The following is a 20,946-nucleotide window of genomic DNA, read 5'->3' as shown; positions in this document are numbered from 1 at the left end:
ATCGGATCATTATTGCATATATGTATCTGCCACTCAAAGTGAGTGGTCAAAATGCAGTCCTTGTATGGACAACCTCCTTATTTGACAAGATATGCTCACGACATTTTGTACAGATTATTATCCAAGATAGAGCTCCAGTCTCCGAAGTTACTGTTCAAATCAAATCGCTATAGCATATAGCTGCCATACAAACTGACCGATTGGAATTAAGATAAAGATCTTTTTATACCCCTTTAGCTAATGTGTTTTTTTTTTTTTTGTATAACTGTTTTGTGCGTATGAATAATGCAATACGTCATCTCTTTAATCGTCGCCTTGCTAAGCGACCCATCCAAACTCTTGTTCAAAAATAATGGAAATAATGCTGAATTCCATTCAAGTCGCGCGCTCCAATCGTTAGTAAGAGCTATGTACATACATTTACATATTAACAAAAGCGGTAAACATTTACGTTTGAAATCGAAAAAAAAAAAACGCAGACAAGCACACAAAAAATATGGAAATAATAATTGAACTATCGATCCCTAATTGATGCATTTGTATGCCGATGGCGTGTGCAGGCGTTATTAACAGCTTCGATTTCATTCGATTTGCGCAATTTGTAAAGAAATTATATTTTCATCACTTATAACTTGTTGCTGTTGTTGTAACATGTTATGTAGCAGCTAGCGCAACGGTTGGTGTGATTGTTATTAACACGAGTCTGCYCGAAATTGCACGCTAATTGAACGTGTACATATRTATATTTATGTATTGTACATATTKTATATAYCTTCACGATATTGTATATATCGTCASCTAAAATGCAAAGCAAGCTATCATCAAAAATATTGGAGTTGAGTTTTTCTGCTGTCATATATAACCAATATATAACCGTTTTATAACCAAAACTCAAATTTTGTTTCACGAGGACTTATGAAAAATGATGTTATGTTATTTTGCATTTTAGGTGACCATATGTTTGCAGGTATATAAGTAGGTGCCTGTACATATATAGTACATGCATATACAATTAACTTTTCATTATATCCTGTGCAGAGTATATTAAGTTTGCCATTGTATATATGCGAATTGGTCCCTAATTTTTTGAGTTATCGGACTGAAATTTTACACACATCATTTGATCTATATGAAGCTGCTAACTAGTCGGAATCGTCGATATCGGTAATCTGTAGTATATACATATGGAGCTGCCATGAAACTGACCAATTAATCGGTTCAGCCGAAACAAGCGCTTTGTATTGTTTTTGCTGCATTTGCTGGCGATACTAAATGGCCAAAATAAATGTACAGGTGCATACATCTGTATATATACGTACATACATATATGCTTCACAACAATAGCGTGACGTGGAATGAAAAAATTGAGATTTTTTATTACCATCGCCATTTTATTTAAAATTGTCATTCTTTTTTTTTTTTTTTGTTTGGGTCATAAAATTATTTTATGTGGCAGCCATGTTTTGACCATAAAACAATGTGTTTAATAAATTTGTAAGAGGAAAATCGTAGGCTAATCAATGAGTGCCTATTGTGTCTCTATGAACACCTGCAATGTCAAATTGACGCTGTATCGAATTCGCTGGAAGTTTCCGAAAACATTACTAGTTATAAATACATACATATTGTATATGATATGAGCGCAGGTTTGGCCTCCGATAATTAGATGCAACTTCGTGAGATAATATTACAAAATACACCAGTGAAGGCTTCGATTTATAAGCAATATTCTGAGAATGAGTTTCCCCTCTCAATCTGCATCAAGGCGTTAACTAATCTCACGAACACTGGAATAACATTGGATTCATCAGAAATATAGAAATGACTGCCTCATTATGTTTGTGTAAATATATATTTTTAATTATAGACCCGAGAACGTTACATTGTTCTACTGACAGACAAAATTTAGGTCTTACTTCTCTCTCTCTCTCTCTCTCTCTCTCTCTAACTAATTAGAGTAATATAAAGCGTAATATTGAGTCTGGAATTCGTTTGGTTTGCCAAGAGAAGGCGTAAGTTGATTATTATTCCGAATAGAAGTCGGAAAACAACGGCTAGAAAGTTTAGGACAGACATTCCCTAACCAGCTTTGAATATTTTGAAGAATATCCAACTTTTTCGAGCCAAACTTGTTGTTCAGCATTGAGGCTCATTTCTGGCTCAATGGATATGTAAACAATCAAAATTGCCGCATTTGGGATGAAAGGTAACCTGAATATCCAATATCAAAAATCGTGTGATATCTTACTGTTAGATTTTTCCTTATGGGGATTAGTAAAGTCTAAAGTTTATGCGGACAATCCCACATCACGTGTTTCATTCGCCAGTTAAAAATCGAAATGTGCGAGCGAGTCATCGAAAATTGGACTCAACCAATGGACCATCTGAAACGAAGTCGCAGCCAGCATTTGAAAGAGATCTTCAACAAATAAATGCAAAAAAATTCAATTTTGAAGTTTCTATGTTTTTCCTTTAAAAAAATGTAGGGAACGTCAAAAACGATCGCACTTTAGTTATGTATGTAGGTAAAGAGTAAAATTTGTATTTATTGAGAGTTCTCTGCTTATAAATATTATAATGATTTCGCCAGTGTTACTTGTTGGTAGATTTATAGTTACAGTTATATCTTCTGTAGTATTTATCTCCGATATTGGTGAACGACATTGTCTACAATTCGGAAACATATCTGCCTGTCTCTATTGATGACACAACTTGACCAGCACACCAATTGTCCCGTTGACGCCACTCAACTCTTGCRCCATGGTGCTTTATACAATGTAGATAAAATAAAAGCGAAGTGAAAAGCTTTGCATCAGACTCCACACTTTCGATGACGACGACAAGCACACAATAACACAGATCTGCGATTTTCAACCAAATACTTACTTACACAGTACATATTACACACACGACCATATATACATATTTGATTTAATTTAGACAGTGAAATGCATTCGGTTGCGCCGAAGTTGTTGCAATGAATTTTTGTGATTTCTCAGCGTCGCACAATTATTTCAGCAATGCCAGACAATTTGTCAGTAAATAACGCAGTCACACAATCACACACACGTATACGAGCACAGACGACACTTGTAAACATGAATACTTACTATCACCGCTTACTATGTCTCTATTATGCCRTCTCATTGATGATTGCTTTTGTTGTTGTGACAGCAATTCCACCAGTCAGCAACGCAGCAGCAGCCAAGGAGCCGAGCAGCCGAAAATGAAAGTTCAGCCATCGTCGTCGCGGCGTAAGGAATGATGCGAGCGTAAGGAATCGCGGAGGAAACGCACACAACCACACATACGCGGATATGCAGTTTGTAAATGTGTGTACGCATATTAATGGAGTTGGTGTTGTGGGGAGTGCGTTAACCATTTGGCGATTGGGCGAGACTCGAACGTCAACGATGAGCTGATTTATTTCGGCGCATGAAACGCTTCAATGCCTCTCGTTAATTTGACTTCTTCCCCCCGAGGCAATAAAATGCCTGGTAAGTGGCATATGCTCATATGTTCATATACATATGTACATATACTACATACAAACATCTGTATATACTGCTGACATTTCAAATCAAAATTAAAAAATTATATAAACAATGTTTCAGCATGGATAAAATTGCTTTCTGCTGTTTCCTTCGTTGATTTCTTTCAAATTTTTATAGCCTGCACAGTGTATATTAAGTACACCGTAGACGCGCTTATAGCCGAGTTCACAACGGTGCGCTAGTCGTTCTTTCTTTTCGCTGTTTCGCGCCAATTGGATTCCACGTGTAGCCAAGTTCTTCTCCAACTGGTCTTTCCAACGGACTGAGTTTCTTCCTCTTTCTCTACTGCCCCAGACGGCTACTGCGTCGAATACTCTCACAGCTAGAGTTTTTTCATCCATTCGGATGACATGACCTACCCAGCGTCCCCTAATTCGCTGAACAATGTCAATGTCCTCGTATATCTCATACAGATCATCGTTTCATCGAATGCGATATTAGCCATTACCAATGCGCAAAGGACCATAGATCTTCCTCAGATTCTTTCTCTCGAACACTCTTAACGCCGACTCATCAGCTGTTGTCATCGTCCATCACTCGCGCCATATAGCAGGATGATGAATGACTTATAGAGTCTTGTCTTTGTTCGTCAGAGGACTTTACTGCTCAATTGCCTACTCAGTCCGAAGAAGCACCTGTTGGCAAGAGTTATGCTGCGTTGGATTTCGAGGCTGGCATTCTTGTTGATGTTAATGCTGGTTCCAAGATAGATGAAATTATCTACGACTTCGAAGTTATGACTTTCAACAGCGAAGTGAAAGAAAGCCAAGTTGCAAGTGTGACGACTGTTTGTTTGATGCCAGGAGATACCACATCCAATTTCTTCGCTTCTTTGTCCAACTTATGGCTAATGATGTCAATGTCATCGGCGTACGCCAGCGTACTTTTCATGTATACTTATTATTGGTAGTCTTATCCAAGGCAACGTTACAACCTCTGAAGAGATTGTTCAGATGGAAACATTATAGCTCACATCAACCAATCAGACTGATCAATCAAAATCAAGTTCTTACATCGAAACTTTTGTATATGTGAAGGGTATTATAGTTTGAGTGCAACCGAAATTAACGTTTTTTCTTGTTTTGAATCATTTTATAATGCCRCAAGTCTAATTCTTGGAGACTCATGACTTGCAAATGCATCGAAATTTCGCCAAACATTTATTTCTGACCTCATTTTACCTCGGCGAATTTGTGTTGGTTATTTTGTCATTGTGCCAAGAGAGCGTTGCTGCAACAAATGTTTGCTTTTTCTAGCGGTTGTCACACCTAACAGTTTAAATGTGTCTTCTTAATTGTTTAAATCCATGTRAACAGTATTTTAGAGTGGTCTCTGATAATTGTGAATAGCTGCTCGGGTATAAAATAAACAATATGGCTTTTTATGTAGTTTCTATGTGGACGGTACGATAAGTACTCAGTTTCACCGCCCGATGGCGTCTCTAACGCAGAGAAATTAGCGAGGATTGTTAATACTAGAATTTTAACGGAATCGAACTCATTTCACGTTATTTAAACGGAGTCTGACGAAGCTTCTGGGTCGTCATATGACAGTCGGGGAAGCATGTATCCCCTGATAAGGATCAGACGAAACAGTAAACTTCACCTGAGCAACCTAGCTCGAAGTAGAAGAATACTGATCTATGGCCGAAAGGATTATGGTCATGACCGCTTACTAGGATTCACTAAGTGTGACCAACTATATGTGACTATAATGTGCTGATCCGACGCGACGACTCCATTTGGCAAAGAAAAACGTTTTCTTCCACCAAGGAAACGACTTCATTTTATTTCTAAATTTGAAAGACGCACTGGTCTGGCAGAACCACCGCCACGAAGACCTAATTTGCGGACCTTATGAAAACGTTCTTTTTAAAAATGCTGAGCAAATGTATTAAAATGGTTCCAATTGATTGCTTTCCTTTTCTGTTAAAATATGAACCTTCTACAAAATGTGTAGCTTCTTAGACGGTCTTTTACCGAAACTAGCTGCGAAGAGTTCATTTATTCTATGTATACTACGATCAATCTGGTAGTTTGGTGGCGAGAGCTTTTATTAAACTCGAAACTAGAGTACTATTAAACAAAACGTGGGCCTTTCAAAGAAAATATAAAGTTAAACCCATAGAATAAATTSAAAATTCCAATAATTATTCTTAAACTGAGTACCAGGATTCTCATTGTTTCTGGTTTTTAACAATTCAAGAAGGCAATACGATAGTGAACCAAAGCAGACAAGTTGCTTCATACTATGTATAATAAAAGGTGATCCATTTCGAGGTTCCCCACTTAAAAAAAAAAAAAACACACACAGAAACTTCAATTTAATTGATAATTCTTTTATCATTTGAAAGATCTTTCTTCGGCATATATCTGAAGATTATCTCTTTTAAATGTTGATCACGGCTACGCTTCAGATGGTCCATCCGTTAAGCTCATTTTTCGATTACTCGTTCGAGGATTTTGACTGATAACTGGCGAATGACACGCGTGACGTTTTGCTGCAAGGTCTGAATCAATGCGGAATTATCAGCGTATACTTTAGATTTTACATATCCCTACAGGAAAAAGCCTAACGGTGTTATATTACGCGATCTTGGCGATCAATCGACCTTCCCAAATTATCTACTCACCGAAGGGTTCTCTCAATAAATCCATTGATTGATGTGATGTGTGGGAAGTAGTGCCGTCTTGTTGAGACTAAATGTCGCCGAGATCACGAGCTTTAATTTCTGGCATCAAATAGACATATATCATGCGCGATAACGGTCGGTAGTGACAATTACGTTTCACCGGTAACATTTTTGAAGTAATATGGGCAGATGATTTCACCAACCCACAAACCACATCAGCTTGCGGCTCTTGAATCACTTCCGATTGCTCTTCGTCCTAAATACGATGAGTTAGAAATGTTCTTGGAACTTTTCAAAAACCCATATAGCGAAGCAATGTTGCTTGGGAAGGTCGACCGGCTTCAGTTTCAGCATAAGCTGTAATTTTTAAGCATTCAATTTAAGATTCGACGTAAAATATGCCAAATACGTCGTCCATACGTCAGTCCGAGTTGCTGCGAACAGCACCGAGTCGATACGGTCTGGAGGATCTTCGTGTACACTCTCTGCTACGGCTGGTATATWTACTTCACTGCGTGCTGGACGTGGTCTGTTGATAACAGTACCTCTAAAAGGTCACCCCTTGTAAAGCAAACCCTTGACTACATTCCCGTTTGTCCAGACAACTATGAATAAAATACCGGATACTCCGGAACCAAATACTTAATATTGATTTACTCTTTCCTTTGATACTAATGCTAAATCCCACTTATATTACCACAATTCCACGATTAGAGCTTCAAGCTAACTGAACGCTCTCATTGCGTCTCTTCGTCTGTTAAATCCAGATGAGCCGAAAATATATCAAGCTTGCGCTGATGGATTCGGTGATCGATCACAGACATCTTCTCATACAAGTAGAAGCGTACCAAAAATATACTAATCACAATGGTAGGCACTTMACTTCATCGRCTATTTCTGAACCTGCTATGCTCGAAACGTCCCTATTAATTACGTTGTGAGCCTCGCCATATGGCCATGAACTAATATTTTCTACTCACTCAACTATCATAAGGCAATAGATTGTGTATGCAGTTCAATATAAACAGAAATTTACATAGATACGTATATAAAATCGTCGTGCATAGATATATATTTACGAATTGCGGTATGTAAATTGGTCATGCGACRACCACATCCTACCCAACCGCGAGCTGTTCAATGTTTGGTCAACAATTAGACCGCCCACTGAAAGTAATTTAAAATTATAATATTGAAAAACCCAGGAAAATGTAAGGAAGGCGAACAGTCTGACGGAACTGGACATTGGGAGAGAGTGAAAATACTCGTGAGTATTCGGTAAAGTCACAGATTTCGCGCTCAGATCTTTCAGAGGTACAGATATGATCTACCAAAAAGTGCTGTTAGCTATTTAGAGTACTTTGAAAAACTTTGAATCCGGATACCATAATAGGAAGATGATTATAAGCATTCAACATGATCGATTCGACCCAAATAACATGCAATTTCTGAGACCTTTTAGAAAAGTAGGCCTTTTCTCTTTTAAATAACTCTATTTAAATTATATGCTTATAGATATAATATACAATTTTGTTGTTGGCGTTTTGAAGGTATTCTGATAGTGACACTACCCAAGAAATCCTCGTCCCTAATAGCCAAAAAAATGGGACGATTTTCACAAGCTCCCCTTGAAGCGAATATTTCATCAGCATAATTATACACCATATGCAGGAASGGTTCACCGGTTTCAGTCCCAACCCAGCTCCCGGAGATTCTGGCGAGTCACTACTGCTCTCATCAGTATTTGTGGTATAATACGAACCACACCAACTACGACACTGAATGTCTTGTTGTATATGCTCATATGACTAGTAGATATAGACGCAAAAGCTGCCTTCAGACACAGAGAATTTGGGTACATACTTGTTGATGACTGCGAGMTTGACTCATACCAAAATACTTGGATTACCAGGTCACCAAACCTAGTCCTGGCTGTCGCTTCTCTGCTTACATATGTAGCTTTGAAGAAGCCATGATGCGTTGAGCCTTTTTGGAATGGATTAAAACTTGCGGAGAAGATTGGTGGAGGAATACACTGTCTTTTCATTCATCTCCAGTTTTGGGCTTCCTGACCACTTCAGCGTCATCCAAGTGAAGGTGGCTACCATAAAGGTAGCAATAAAACTGCTCTGTCTCTGTCTCAATAATTGTGGAATGGGAACGGCTAGGAGCTCCGCTGGCTTACCGTGGCTCAACCTGGTTTGTTAGTCTTATCTCATTCTACAAGCAGCCGTGCAGTCGCAAGACCCTCTTAGTCCAGTGTATATCACAATCTTTGGAACTCTTCGTTCTCATCAGGGGGCAATGGTTATAGGAGTTCTAACTAGATACTGTTCGATCGGGATTCATACAGTGAGACGAAATATCTTACCAAATGCCAGCTACATCAGCTGTCTGTAAGAATCTCAACACTTCCGCCTCGAATGTCCCGCTTTTGCCAGATCCAGCAAAACCACCTCTTATCTCATTCTTCTAGACATCCAGGTGAAATAGCGGAAACAAAAATGAAAAKCACATTTGTAACGCGTTCGTTTTTGCCGAATGTCGATAGTTGGAYACTACTAGAGTTTTCGTTGCCTAGCCAAAGGACTGTGTGACGCTTCATCATGCTGAGAGATCATCCATGCAACCTCACCTAACCTAAATGCTTCTTTCCGTTATAACAACAACAGCTATTGAATTTCGTCTACTTTGTACAAAACCAAAATACCCTATGCGACACACACCGCCCTCGGGTAWAATAAAATTGTTGCGACGAACACAAACGAGTGTGCAATAAATTGTGTAATTATTTTCGCTCCGCATAACGTGCAGGATCGTTGACTAACTGGTGAACTAGGCGCGCGTATACGAAGTACTTGAACCTGCTGAGGGCGAACTGCTGCTCTGCGGCCAATCGGCCAATCGAAGGCAAAAATGGGCGGGATCTTTGCGGTTAAAAGGGTAAGCAAGCCAAACTCGTCAATGAATTATAAATTGGTAACATGTGTATGCGCAATTAGCGGACAAGTAGYACAAATAATAACAACAACAAAAACAGTAAAATATCGAAAGAAAAAGTGACTTGTTTTTGTAACGCCGGCGATTGTTTACATAATTAAATTGCCAACTAATTACATATTTGTCAATCGCTCGTTATGAATGCAATGAAAATGATAGTTGTTGTTGTTGTTGTGTGACAAAAGGATGAAATAATAATAATTGCACTTGCCAAGCGGCACAGCGCGTTATCCTGGCTGGATACATGCATACATAGATATCTACATTTCAATATGCGTGTGTGTGTTTGTTTGTAGCAGCAGTTAGTTCGTACATAAGTACATATACACACATATACACACATATACATATATAAATTGTGACAAAAAATCACACGGAAATTGTATAAATTCCCCAAGTAAATGGTATTTCAAAAAAATGTTTTTGATAAGTTCGTTGGACTGTCGTTAATTGCTATACCAAATATGACAACAGTTGCTTAAGTCGGTACACCGCAGAAGGGCTTTGYAATTTTTACAATGGATAAAAATACCGAACAAAGAATTTGTCTAAACTTTTTTATTTCTAACCAAATTTCGTGTGCAATCGTCAGAAAAGCATTACGGTGATTCAGTTTTATCAAAAAAACAAAAAAAAACAAGTCTAAGAGTGGTACAAAACCTTTAAAGACGGTCGAGAGATCGTTRAAAACATGCCTCGTTCTGGACGGCCTTTGACCACTTCAACTGATGAAAATATTAGAAAAGTGAAGGACATGGTGGATCAAAATCACCAGGCGATCTCTAACATTTCGCCTGGCGATTTTGATCCACCATGTCCTTCACTTTTCTAATATTTATAATTCTAATAATAATAGATGACATTAAAGCTCGACATCTCTCGCGAGTCCGTTCGGATGGCTTTGGTGAATATTTTGGGTATGAAACGCGTTCGTGTTCGACTTGTCTCGAGAAGCTGAATTTTTTCTCAAAAAAAGTACCTTAATTAGGTTTCTTTGGACGTGTTTGATCGTCCGAATTCCGATCCCACATTCATGGAGATAAATGTAACTGCCCATGAGAGATGGGTTAATAAGTTCGACAYACAAACAAGTAAACAATCATTGGAATGGAGGAAGAAACGAGCCGAAACCAAAAAAACAAAAAACACGCCAAAACCGATGAAAAATCAAGGTGGTGCTCACTGTTATTTTGATATTGTGGTTTGATGCATCATGAATTATTTCCGTAGAGACAGACGGTCAATAAGGAGTACAATTGGTCGTATTTAGGCGTTTGCGTGAGAATTGTGGAATAACATRTCATGGATTTTATTATTATGACCGAATTTAAAGCCAAAAAAATGCAATGAATGCCACCGTATTCACCAGATTTGGCTCCGTGTGATATTYTCTTGTTCCCCAAATTGAAATTGCAGCTCCRTGGAAYCAGTTTTCAGTCGATCGAAGAGATAAAACAAAATTCGTTGAAGGAGTTGAAGCCCATCCCAAAAAATGGTTATGTAAAATGTTTGGAGGACTGGAAAAATCTTTGAAGGCGAAAAAATAAATATTGATGAATAATTAAATATTTTACGTWACTTTTACAATTTCCAGGACCTTTTTGTCACAATTTATATACATATGCATAATAATAATGTAAATGAACAGTCATTGGAWAATACTTAGGACAACCATATATTTGTAACTACATATTTTTCATATTTTTGTATATTCTATAAATTTTTTCTTAAAATATAATGTCGTAGAAATTTCCTGTAAAATTATTAAAAATTGCCTAATGGAAGGTTTTTTATTTTGTTTGACAATTAATTGTTGGTCTTTTCACGAAATTTTTTTTAAGTTTTCTGAGTTTGTTACATAAAAAAAAGTTTCGATCAGACAGTAGATGAATCTCCAAGGATTAGTGATGATCAGTGCAAGAAAGCTTTCGATGTTCTTTCTTTCATTCGATGTTCTTTTCAGAAATCAAACTCACGTCAATCTGTGGAAGCTCTCTTATTTGTCAAGTCATCTTCAGGAAATTTGGCGTTGATTACTCTCCAAGGCAACACTGATGAAATTGTTCAGATCGGATCACTGTAGCTTATAGCTGTCATCCAAACTGACCAATCAAAAACAGAATAAATATCTTGTATAACCTTTTATGCTAAAAAATGCACCGTTGCACTGGAAGCGCAATATTGATACACTAGCGTAAGACCTTATATTGATATTACGTTTCTCCTTTATGCTTTATGTAGATTCACATTCAAGGTTTGGTATCTAATGAATTCCAAAAATTCGATGACTGATGTGTGTTAAAGCTGGACACTCACAGAGAAASTGAAGAACYGTTTCTTGGCTTSCTTCGAGTTTCCAGCTACGGTACGTGCTTTTGTATGGCATTCTCATTAATGTATGTTCTCCAAATGACCAAAGCCCACGATTGATGCAAGTCTGTATAAACTCTCTATCTGTTTTTTTGTTGCCGAAAATGTTCTTATATCCTTGATCCCAAATTATAGTTTAGACGGATTGACCTGCCAGTGAGCTTAAAGCTCATATAGTTGGCTTCTGTATACTCCCGCAGTTGTTCAATAGAACTTCTCAGGACTTCTCCATACGCAGTACTTTCGCTTGGAAGATGCTAGTTGAGTTTGTTAGACTTTAAGATAGAGTGATATCAAGCTCCTCAGAATGTACCCTGGGTCCTAARCCGGAGTCCATTTTGAGCACGTCGGTATATATGGAAGTGTCTATTGAAGTCCATCCTTGGGAGGATAAGGTCTTATTTATTTAGATTAGTTTCTTGCTGGTTCAGAATTTCGCTATGCGCACAACTCTTCCTAATCCAATCAGCAATCTTCWTCATTCTTATAGCAGAAAGTACTGCCATTTTCCTTATGAAATTTCTATGGGCAGTTGGTGCCGAAGTATTTTCAGCATATCTTTCGGACATGACTTGAGCGCCCCAGTAACCCCTAAAAACGCTGCTCTATAAATTTTCTCGAAAATTTTCTAAGCATCAAATTTTTGGATCCAAGAAAATCAGCTTCAAACATCCATTGAAAAGGTTCTGCTTATCATGGAACGATGGCAAATTCATCATATTAAAGATAATATGACATTGAGGTATTCCAACATGTAATGATAGCGTACGTGGAAGATAATTTGCTAGTGAGTTGGTGATTTCAACAAGACAATGAACCGAAACATGTGTCGGTTTTTTTGAAATGACAAGAATTCAGCATTGTTCTTATGTATTTTTCCACGACTGTATCCTTTAGTATGCAAAAAACAAATGAGTTCAATATGTTTGTAAATTGTTAGGTTTTGACTTGTGGCTTGAATGGAGAAATGTACATTCCTTCGCGGCTTTAAAAAAAAAAAATAAAAATAAATTTACCTATAAATATAGTAAATAGTTTTTTATTGTGATTATTTCATATTGGCTGGAAAACACTTTTTCTCTTAAGCGACTTGATATTGAATAGAGGCAACGGTTTCTTTTCTCTATTCTTTGTATGCTGCATGGTTTTATAGGCGTTTAAAACATTTTGTCTGTATTTGCCAAAAATAGCTTTGGGGTTGATTTGAACGTATTTGTCTTCGCTGCAGTTCCATAATCTCGTGATACGCTCTTCATCATGGGGTTCATTCACCACATTCAGTTGTAGATCTGCTGTGTGTGTATAGCCTGGTATATGTGTTAGTGTTGATCCTTTGAACTGCTCTAAATCAACATTGCGGAATTTTTCTGCTACAAATGAGGAAATATTGTAGATATTGTAAGAATTACATTTGGCTATCAATTCATCAAGTGTCAACGCTTGGTTATCTTCACTTACATCTTTTTTGGATTTCTTCGACTTTTCGGTTGTTTGCTCAGCGGTTTCACTTGCTTGCAACACTTCAACCGATTTTTTCTGCTTCTTAGACTTTTTACTGGCTGGGGTGTCTGATGTACTAGTCTCCTCAGTATTTTCCTCCGAGTTTTCACGCTTTTTTGACTTTTTATTTTTCTTTACTTTGATATGACCGTCTGTTTTTAGTTCAGTCGCGTTTTCCGACTTCGAGGTGTGCTCAGGTACCTCAGATACTGTTGGAGCTTCATAGCCTACAATTATCACATCGTCGTCTTCTTTTGATTGATCATTTTTACTTTTCTTTGACTTCTTTTTCTTCTTAGGCATCTCCGTTGACAAAATATCTACTTCCTTATTTTCATCTATAGCATCGTTTTGATTTGTGTGTTGCYCTATTTCATTTTCTTTGCACTTCTTCTTCTTTTTGTTTTTGGGAACTTGCACATCCTCGTTTTCTGCTTCGTCCGTTAAATCTACAATGTCAATAGCACTGTCAGCATTCTTCTTTTCATTTTTGAAAATCTCCAGTTTGTCAATTGTTTCCGTAGGGATCCCTACAGMACTTCTCTTATTCTTCTTATATTTTTCTTTTTTCTCCTGAACTTCTAACACTGTATTGTCTTCAACTTCTTTAAGTGAAATCAGTTCTGTGGTTTGATCTTCAGCCTCAACTGATTCTATTTCACGCTTCCTATTTTTATATTTCTTTTTGCTTTCTGTGGGGCTGTTATCTTGTACTTCCATTATTTCAGCATTATTATTATTGTTTTTCAATGCTTCCATTTTTTGTTTAAAATAATCACTCACTGATAGTCCTGTGCTAATTGTTTGTACGCCACCAAAATTTGAGTTCACTTCTTTAGGCATTACAGCTGTTAGCTGCGCATAAACAACGTCAGCTTGTTCAGTTTCCACAACTTTTTTGCCAAATATATTTGCAAGATCTTTTTCACTATATTGTGCTATATCTTTTCCTTTCGTGAACTTCTTGTAATGCACGCGTGCTTTACTTAGCTTTGACTTCTGTTCCAGCGATATGCCACTTATTTTATCCTTCAACTTTTCTACTTTCGGTTTTTTCGGTTCAGCTGAAAATCCAAATCCCACTCTTGGAGTGTCCTCGTCAGAAGCACTTTGCTTTTCTTCAATAGCTTTCACATTGTCCCCATCAACGCAATTTAATGTCTCCAGTAGTCCATTAAAATCTTGTTCATGCTGCGTCCAATGGTCATCACGATCTTCAAACCCCAAACCTTCGTTGGTATTTCGCATACGCACACGTACAAAATCCTGGCTACCATCCTCATTAGCACCGAGACCCTTTCCCTTGGACCAGCCCATTTTCTCCAACATTTTTGTACCGAAACGCGTATCATCTGAATAATATTGAATATTAGTTTCGAAATTTGAAAAAATATGTTTTTACGAAATAATTACCTTCGTACAACGCTTTGCCTCGCGGTGTTAAATTATAACGCTTTCGCTGTCGGGGTTCAGCTAACATAGCCATATTTGCTCAATAAGTATGAAACAATTTAATGCAATATATTGTATATTTATTTTATATTTAACTATATATTTACAATTATTTAAAAAAGAYTGAAAATATTCGCAAACAAAACTAATCAGAGACTGTTGCTGTCAACCACACGTGTGAAGTGTATGTTCAGTGCCAGTATTTTATATGCTCGACAGTAACTGTCAATACTTTAATACTGTCAAGCCGAGTTAAAATTCATTAAATGTAAACGCGTTAAATAATTATTCTCATTAGTAAATTCCAAGTAGTTTTAAGGATAGTTTTAAATAAAATTTTAAAACCAAGATGTGATGAAAATATGAATACGTGCTAACTTGGATAATACAGATTTATGTGGACAGCCCCTTATACTTGAGACATCAATAGTACACAGTGAACATACTATAGTAGCTGATAACAGCTGATGCTCTGTACTTGTTTTTGTTAAGTTAATTTAATTAATTRGCCAATAATCTTAAACTAATGTTAGTGAGTTGATAAAGTGAAAACAAAAATATAATGGAGGAAAACGCAAAAGCTGACAAAATTATATCACAGGCAACACAATGGAGTTTCGAAGGCGATTGCTCCTTGCTCGMTTGGATGCAAGAACTTTCACAGGTAAACCATACACTTATCGCCTTAGTAAGAATGCACTTATGTTATCATATATAAAATCGCCTTGACAGCATATAGAACAAAGAGCCACAACAACCAATGATGCACTGCAGCAATTAAACAAAAATGTTAAACGCACTGCAATAGCGTTGGATAATGCGGCTAATAGTTTAACTGCGCTACAGTATACGCAATTTGTGGAGAGCCGCTGCCATGATGACGACGAGACACAAMCCACTACAAAGGAAGTGGAAGCGGTAGCTGCGGCAACAGTAAACCTATTTTAACAATTTCGTAATTAATTATRTGTAAACTAAAATTCAAATCGTTACAGTCTAGTGCAAAAACAAAGTCGCCCAAAGAGGTGCTCGAAACCTTTCTGCAGAAAAATCTACAAATGTTACACAGCTGTCATGAAAAGTATGCGCTCGATTTTGAAGACTCCGATGAAGATGACAACACAAACACTAATAAGTATGCTCTTATAAAATTATTCTATTATATTAAAGTATAATGTCAATGTATTAYATCAATGACATAGCTACATATATCAACCGAAGAATCCCTATAATGATGCTTTGCTGCCGCATATTTATGGCAGTAAATTATGGAAGGAACACTGGCATGTAGGACTTTGCGATGGYTCTAACGAGTACTCGGGCGACGAAGCATCCGATGCATTCTCCGAATCCTCAAGTTCCTCAGTTGCCGATAATGAATCATATGAGAGCAATACAGGAAATCTCTCCGAATGGGCTTCGAGCACTTCCATACCAATTGAACATAAACAYCCCGCTTTGATGGTGGCTCAAAAAGAGCATGCTTTACCTGCAGCTGCTGCTGTGCGAAACAAGCATATTCCAAGTACACAACATTTGCAGAGCAATGATGACAGCGATACCTGCTCCACAACGTCTCGAAGTACCACAACGAATAAGCCACTTAGARGGCGCGAGCACGATTTATTTGCTGCTTTACGCCATGATACGCCAATCACCAGTACATCCACTTCGTCCTCGCCACAACAACATATTGCTGCCGTAACGCAAGCCCAACGCACCGCAGTGCCGAAATCCTCAACGATAACACCATTTTTTGATACCACACCGCCTACAGATATTTTCGCGRATGCGGCAGCGCAGCCACAACCTAACAGCCGTGCGGAAAATGAAGCAATCCAACAAAAATCAACTGYCGGTCAAATTAAGCGTAAACCTGTGAATTTATTCGATGATGATGATTTCAAYTCATTCATGACGGAAGTCGTAGATAAGGCGCAAACAAARATTGAACCAGAACAAAAGCAAGCAACACAATTACCCGTTCCGGCCAGTAGAAGTTTGCCCTCTAGAAGWGCGGACGATTTGCCACCCGCCCGAACCGTAGACTTATTTGCCGAACCACCAAGCCTTAAAACACCAGCAACAAATCAAGTAACCGCGCCAATAGAAATTGAAAAACCAAAGGAAACCATAACTCGAAAACCAGTTAATCTGTTCGACAGTCCCGAAGGTAGTCCACAAGATGATGCGCTCTTCACGACCAACGATAAAAAGGTTGAGCGGAGTATTGAAAAGACGAAAGACGWAATAGCTCCTGCCGTTGCGAAGCCTAGTATCACTGCTAAGTCGCTGTTTGACGATGACGACGATGATGATGATTTCCTAAATGTGTTTGGCGCTAAGAAGTTAAATCTGCCGCAGCGTTCGACGGGCAAAACGCTGCTTTTCGACGACGATAATGACGAAGTAACACGCCCACCCACAAATACTCGAACAACAAGCAACCTATTCGATTACACACCAACTGCCGATGATTTTACGCCCACTACGGAAATATTTAAACAAAACAACAACAATAACAACAAAACGCGCGATAGCTCCACAGTTAACAGTATTATTGGTAGTGCGCCGCCCCAAAATGCAAAAGCAAGAACTGTAGAAAAAGCTTCAACAAACGCTACCACAACAACAACAACTGCAACATCTTCGAATACGATTTCCAATTCACAGGTAAATTGCTATAGTCGTAGTATGTGTTGGGTAGATATTGTAAATTGGAATATTTGCAGTTGGTGCAAGCGCCACCGGCGAAACCCGTTAATAAGCCCTTTMCCGCTAATCTCTTTGCCGATGACGAAAATGACGATTTAGATGAACTGTTTGGTAAAAAGTCAGCAATRCAACAACCAGTCAAGACTGTCACCAATGAGCCAAGTAAAAATGTGCTTGAAAAGGTGGCAACCACGCAGCCAATCACAAATGCAACGGCGCCGAAGAAGAAATCACTCTTCGATGACTTGGTAGACGATGATGACGAWGATGATTTATTTGGTAAGCCTAGCAATCACTCAATCACTCCAAGTAAGGCCTCTCTCCGCGTGGAGAATCGCACAGGCGACAGTCTAAAAAGCGCAACACTTTTTGGTGATGATTTCGATGATGATGCCGATGATTTGTTTGCTGTGAAACCGGTCCAGAAAGTAAACCCGAGCACTGCAGTTAGTAAGGATAAACCGCAGACTGTTTCCAACAAAGATGAGACGACGCAAGTTTTAAGAGAACAAAAAGAAGACAAGTCTTCCAACCAACAATTAACGGATGCGACGCCAATTGGTGCAGTGAAGAGTGTCAGCGCACATAAATCSTTATTTGAAGATGGAGATTTGGAAAATGCGAATGATCTCTTTAATTTTGCGAAGAAAGATACGCTTGCCGGTTTGGAGCAGGTCAAAGAAGAGAGCAATGATATTTCACACAGAGCAAAGGCTGGCTCAAGCGCTATTGGACCCACCCTATTTGCTTCCATTTCGGAAGAAGAGAGTGCAGAGTTGAAGCCGCCAGCAATGAATGGACTTCTTAGCGAGGCTGAAGAAAATATGAGTGAAAGCGCGARGAAGACACTTATTACTGACGTCACAGCGGAGCAAATTGACGCCAAGCCGGAAGAAATTGTCGCCGATGCTGAAGAGATTGTCTATAATTTAAAGCCGAACTTTGCTGAGACCGAGAATTTCACGGTGGACCCRACGAGAACCACTCAAAAGAGCACACAAAAGAAAGAAGAGCTTAAAGAAGCTGAAACATTCGCAGAAACCTGGAAGCACGATAAGAATAACGCTGAAAARAATCTGGATCCGACATCGGAGCACACGGTAGAGCATTCTGTAGAACCCGTAACGTCACAACACCCAACGGAAACAACGCCACCAATAGCARAGGTTGTTGAGCTCACTGCTGAAGACAGAGAGAACACAGCTGGCCAACAACAAAAATATGCCTCCATCTTTCTCGATGAACCACCCGATGATGATGACTTCTTCACAACACTCAGCAATAACACGAAACCGTTATCTGTCTCGAAACTAACGCTCGACTTGGAAAGTGATTTCTATGAACCAGCCTTGCCACAAGTACCGAACTCCGCACGTACTACAACAACTGCAGCGACAACAAACACACAGGCAGGCGCCAGCGATTATGGTGGCCTACGTCTATTTAGCGAAATCCCACCCGACGACGACGACGACGACGACGATSATGAAGATGGCAATAATTTTCATTCTGCCAAAAACTCCAAACCGACCGCCRATAACGGCGACGGCGTCAATCAGCGTTTGCATAGTGTTTTCTATGACGACTTCTCCGAGACTTTGGAGGCCGTGCAGCAAATTAAGGAGAATAAAATAGCGGCGMATGCATTGTTTGATGATGAACCGCCATCGGATGAAGAGCCATTTGCTATTCGAACAGTAGAGACACCGAAAAATGTGGTGGAAACAACAGCCGSAAAAGCGGATACAGAAATAAGTGAAGTTGAACAAGAAAAGGCGTACAGTGGAGCTGAAACCACGAAAGATGTCACTGATCGTGCAGTGCCAAAGTTGGAAGACACTGCAGCGCCGGATAAACCGCCCGCTGCCGCTGGCAAACTGCAAATGCCAAACATCAAGATCAATGTACAAGCACTGCTGCCCGGCGGTGGCGGCAGACCGAGTTTCAAAAAGTCTCCAACCACACCCACGGTCTCCACACATACACCTCCGACAAGTGAAATTTCCTTACCGCCTCCAGCTGCTAAGTTGAGCAAAGCGACCTCGAGCGCAAGCTTAAAATCCACGGTATCCACAGAATCGGCTAATGAGAGCCTGCTGCCRAGCGTTTGCAAAACTCGCGTGCGTGCGCCAGCCGGCAGGCGACCGTCCACGCGCAGGGCGCGTCAAGAAAACTATCGTCAATCGCTCATCGCGGAGCAGTCGGACCACTTASTGGACTATGCCGGTTCGGAAACTGCGTCCAGCAGCAGCCGGATAACACGAAAGCCAACAAATCAAAATGAAAGTGAAAGCAGAACTGTACCATCAACGTCAAGCAGCGTTATCAAAGCACCAGCAAGCATTGAAATTCCTAAGCCAACAAACTTATTCCTGCACGAAGACGCTGACGCGGATGACTACGACACACTTTTTAAGTCAGCGCAGACAACCAGAACTCAAAGTGGCRATAATGTCCAGCAGRCGTTGCATATAAAGACAGCCAATGACTTGAGTGAGCCCGGCCCGTCTCCACAAACGAAYCCAACGCAAGCSACAACAAAAAATAAAGTGGATTTCGTCGRGAGCGATGGCGACGATGACGACGATCTGTTTAAGCGCGTGCGGATCGCGCCCTCAAGCGCAGCGCTGAGGCCAGTGAACAACAGCAAAGCAGCAATTATAACARCAATTACACAAAGCGTACCACCAACTACAACAACAACAACAAAATCGCTTTTCGGCAACGCGCCAAGTGAAGACTCCGATGAAGATCTCTTCAAAAGCAGCAAATCGCTACAAAGCACAGCCGCGGGAACAACCGCGAAGGCGCCAAGTCCGCTTACAACAACAGCAGCCGCAGCTTCATCGGCAAGCGATGCAACTGTTGAGCCGAAGCCCAAAACCGAGTATAAATTAGACTCCATTTTCGGGAGCGACGATGAGGACGACGATTTTCTGTCGCAACTTAAGCCCAAAACGAAAGCAACAGCGAGCTTGTTAACAACCAGCGCGAGCAGTTCGGCGAAGCCGTCAACTTCGGCCAGCGCTGGCCTGTTTAGTGATATCGAAAGTGATGAAGACGATCTGTTTGGCGCCAAAAGCAAGACAAAACATAGTAAATTTTTATTTTTATTAAAAAAATTATTTTAAWAAATAACTGTTTCTCATATTTTGCAGCCACGGATAAGGCGAAAGGCGTTACAGCAACGTTGGCCTCCGCCAGCAACAAACAAAAGCCAGTTACAACAAAGCAACAGCCCCTCGACAAGCAAAAGAYTTTAGCGGATAATCCTTTAGCAGATCTGTTAAATCCATAACAGGTCGCCTTGCTTGCTTCGGCGGCCTTCCAATAGCAAATTACCGCTGTAGTAGCGAAGAAATATCAACGAAAGTGCATTAACCGTTAAACACATTTATTTTCCTTGCACCGCATTGTGTGTTGTGCATAAGTATTTAGCGAACAAAAGTAAAAAACTTATATTGAATTTTTAATTAATTTTTTTATGATTTCAATTTATTTTATATTATATATACACACATTTCTATACCTTTGTAGGCATACATAAAAATATTTCCTTTATTACATAATATGCATATCTACAAAATAAAATTATTATAAAAATCAACAATGTGGAGTATTAAATTATTAATGGTAAAGTAATATTAAAAACGCATTTTCGACGGAGAGTTAATTGCGTGAATTAGCGATTCTTTCTTAAGGTTTTTGTTGATTTTCTCAATT

At 39.2% G+C, this 20,946-nt stretch overlaps 2 protein-coding genes across 4 annotated transcripts; one reads left to right on the top strand and one right to left on the bottom strand.

Annotated features, from left to right (window-relative positions):
• Nucleotides 1–12,575: 12,575 nt before the first annotated feature.
• On the bottom strand, nucleotides 12,576–14,672 carry LOC108965285 (PIN2/TERF1-interacting telomerase inhibitor 1). Of its 3 annotated transcripts, none has more exons than XM_018927582.1 (3): nucleotides 14,470–14,672; nucleotides 13,015–14,408; nucleotides 12,811–12,926 (listed from the first exon to the last, which is right to left on the bottom strand). In XM_018927582.1, the coding sequence occupies exons 1-3, from the start codon at nucleotides 14,540–14,542 to the stop codon at nucleotides 12,900–12,902; spliced, it is 1,494 nt and encodes a 497-aa protein (XP_018783127.1). In that variant the 5' UTR covers nucleotides 14,543–14,672; the 3' UTR covers nucleotides 12,811–12,899. The 3 variants fall into 3 exon arrangements, with proteins under 3 accessions (XP_018783126.1, XP_018783127.1, XP_018783128.1); XM_018927583.1 differs by having other exon boundaries at nucleotides 12,811–12,923; XM_018927581.1 differs by having other exon boundaries at nucleotides 12,576–14,408.
• Nucleotides 14,673–14,975: 303 nt separating this feature from the next.
• Nucleotides 14,976–20,733, top strand: LOC108965284 (WASH complex subunit FAM21 homolog). The gene is made up of 6 exons (XM_018927579.1): nucleotides 14,976–15,172; nucleotides 15,241–15,441; nucleotides 15,504–15,643; nucleotides 15,711–17,181; nucleotides 17,241–20,319; nucleotides 20,382–20,733. Exons 1-6 carry the CDS (start codon nucleotides 15,071–15,073, stop codon nucleotides 20,519–20,521), a joined length of 5,133 nt encoding a protein of 1,710 aa, XP_018783124.1. The 5' UTR covers nucleotides 14,976–15,070; the 3' UTR covers nucleotides 20,522–20,733.
• Nucleotides 20,734–20,946: the final 213 nt, after the last annotated feature.

The sequence above is a fragment of the Bactrocera latifrons genome, unplaced genomic scaffold, assembly GCF_001853355.1.
Source record: "Bactrocera latifrons isolate USDA-ARS-PBARC rearing strain unplaced genomic scaffold, ASM185335v1 scaffold_138, whole genome shotgun sequence".
NCBI lineage: Eukaryota > Metazoa > Arthropoda > Insecta > Diptera > Tephritidae > Bactrocera > Bactrocera latifrons.
The sequence above is the reverse complement of the archived record's forward strand: the minus strand, read 5'-3'. Positions and strand labels throughout refer to the sequence as shown.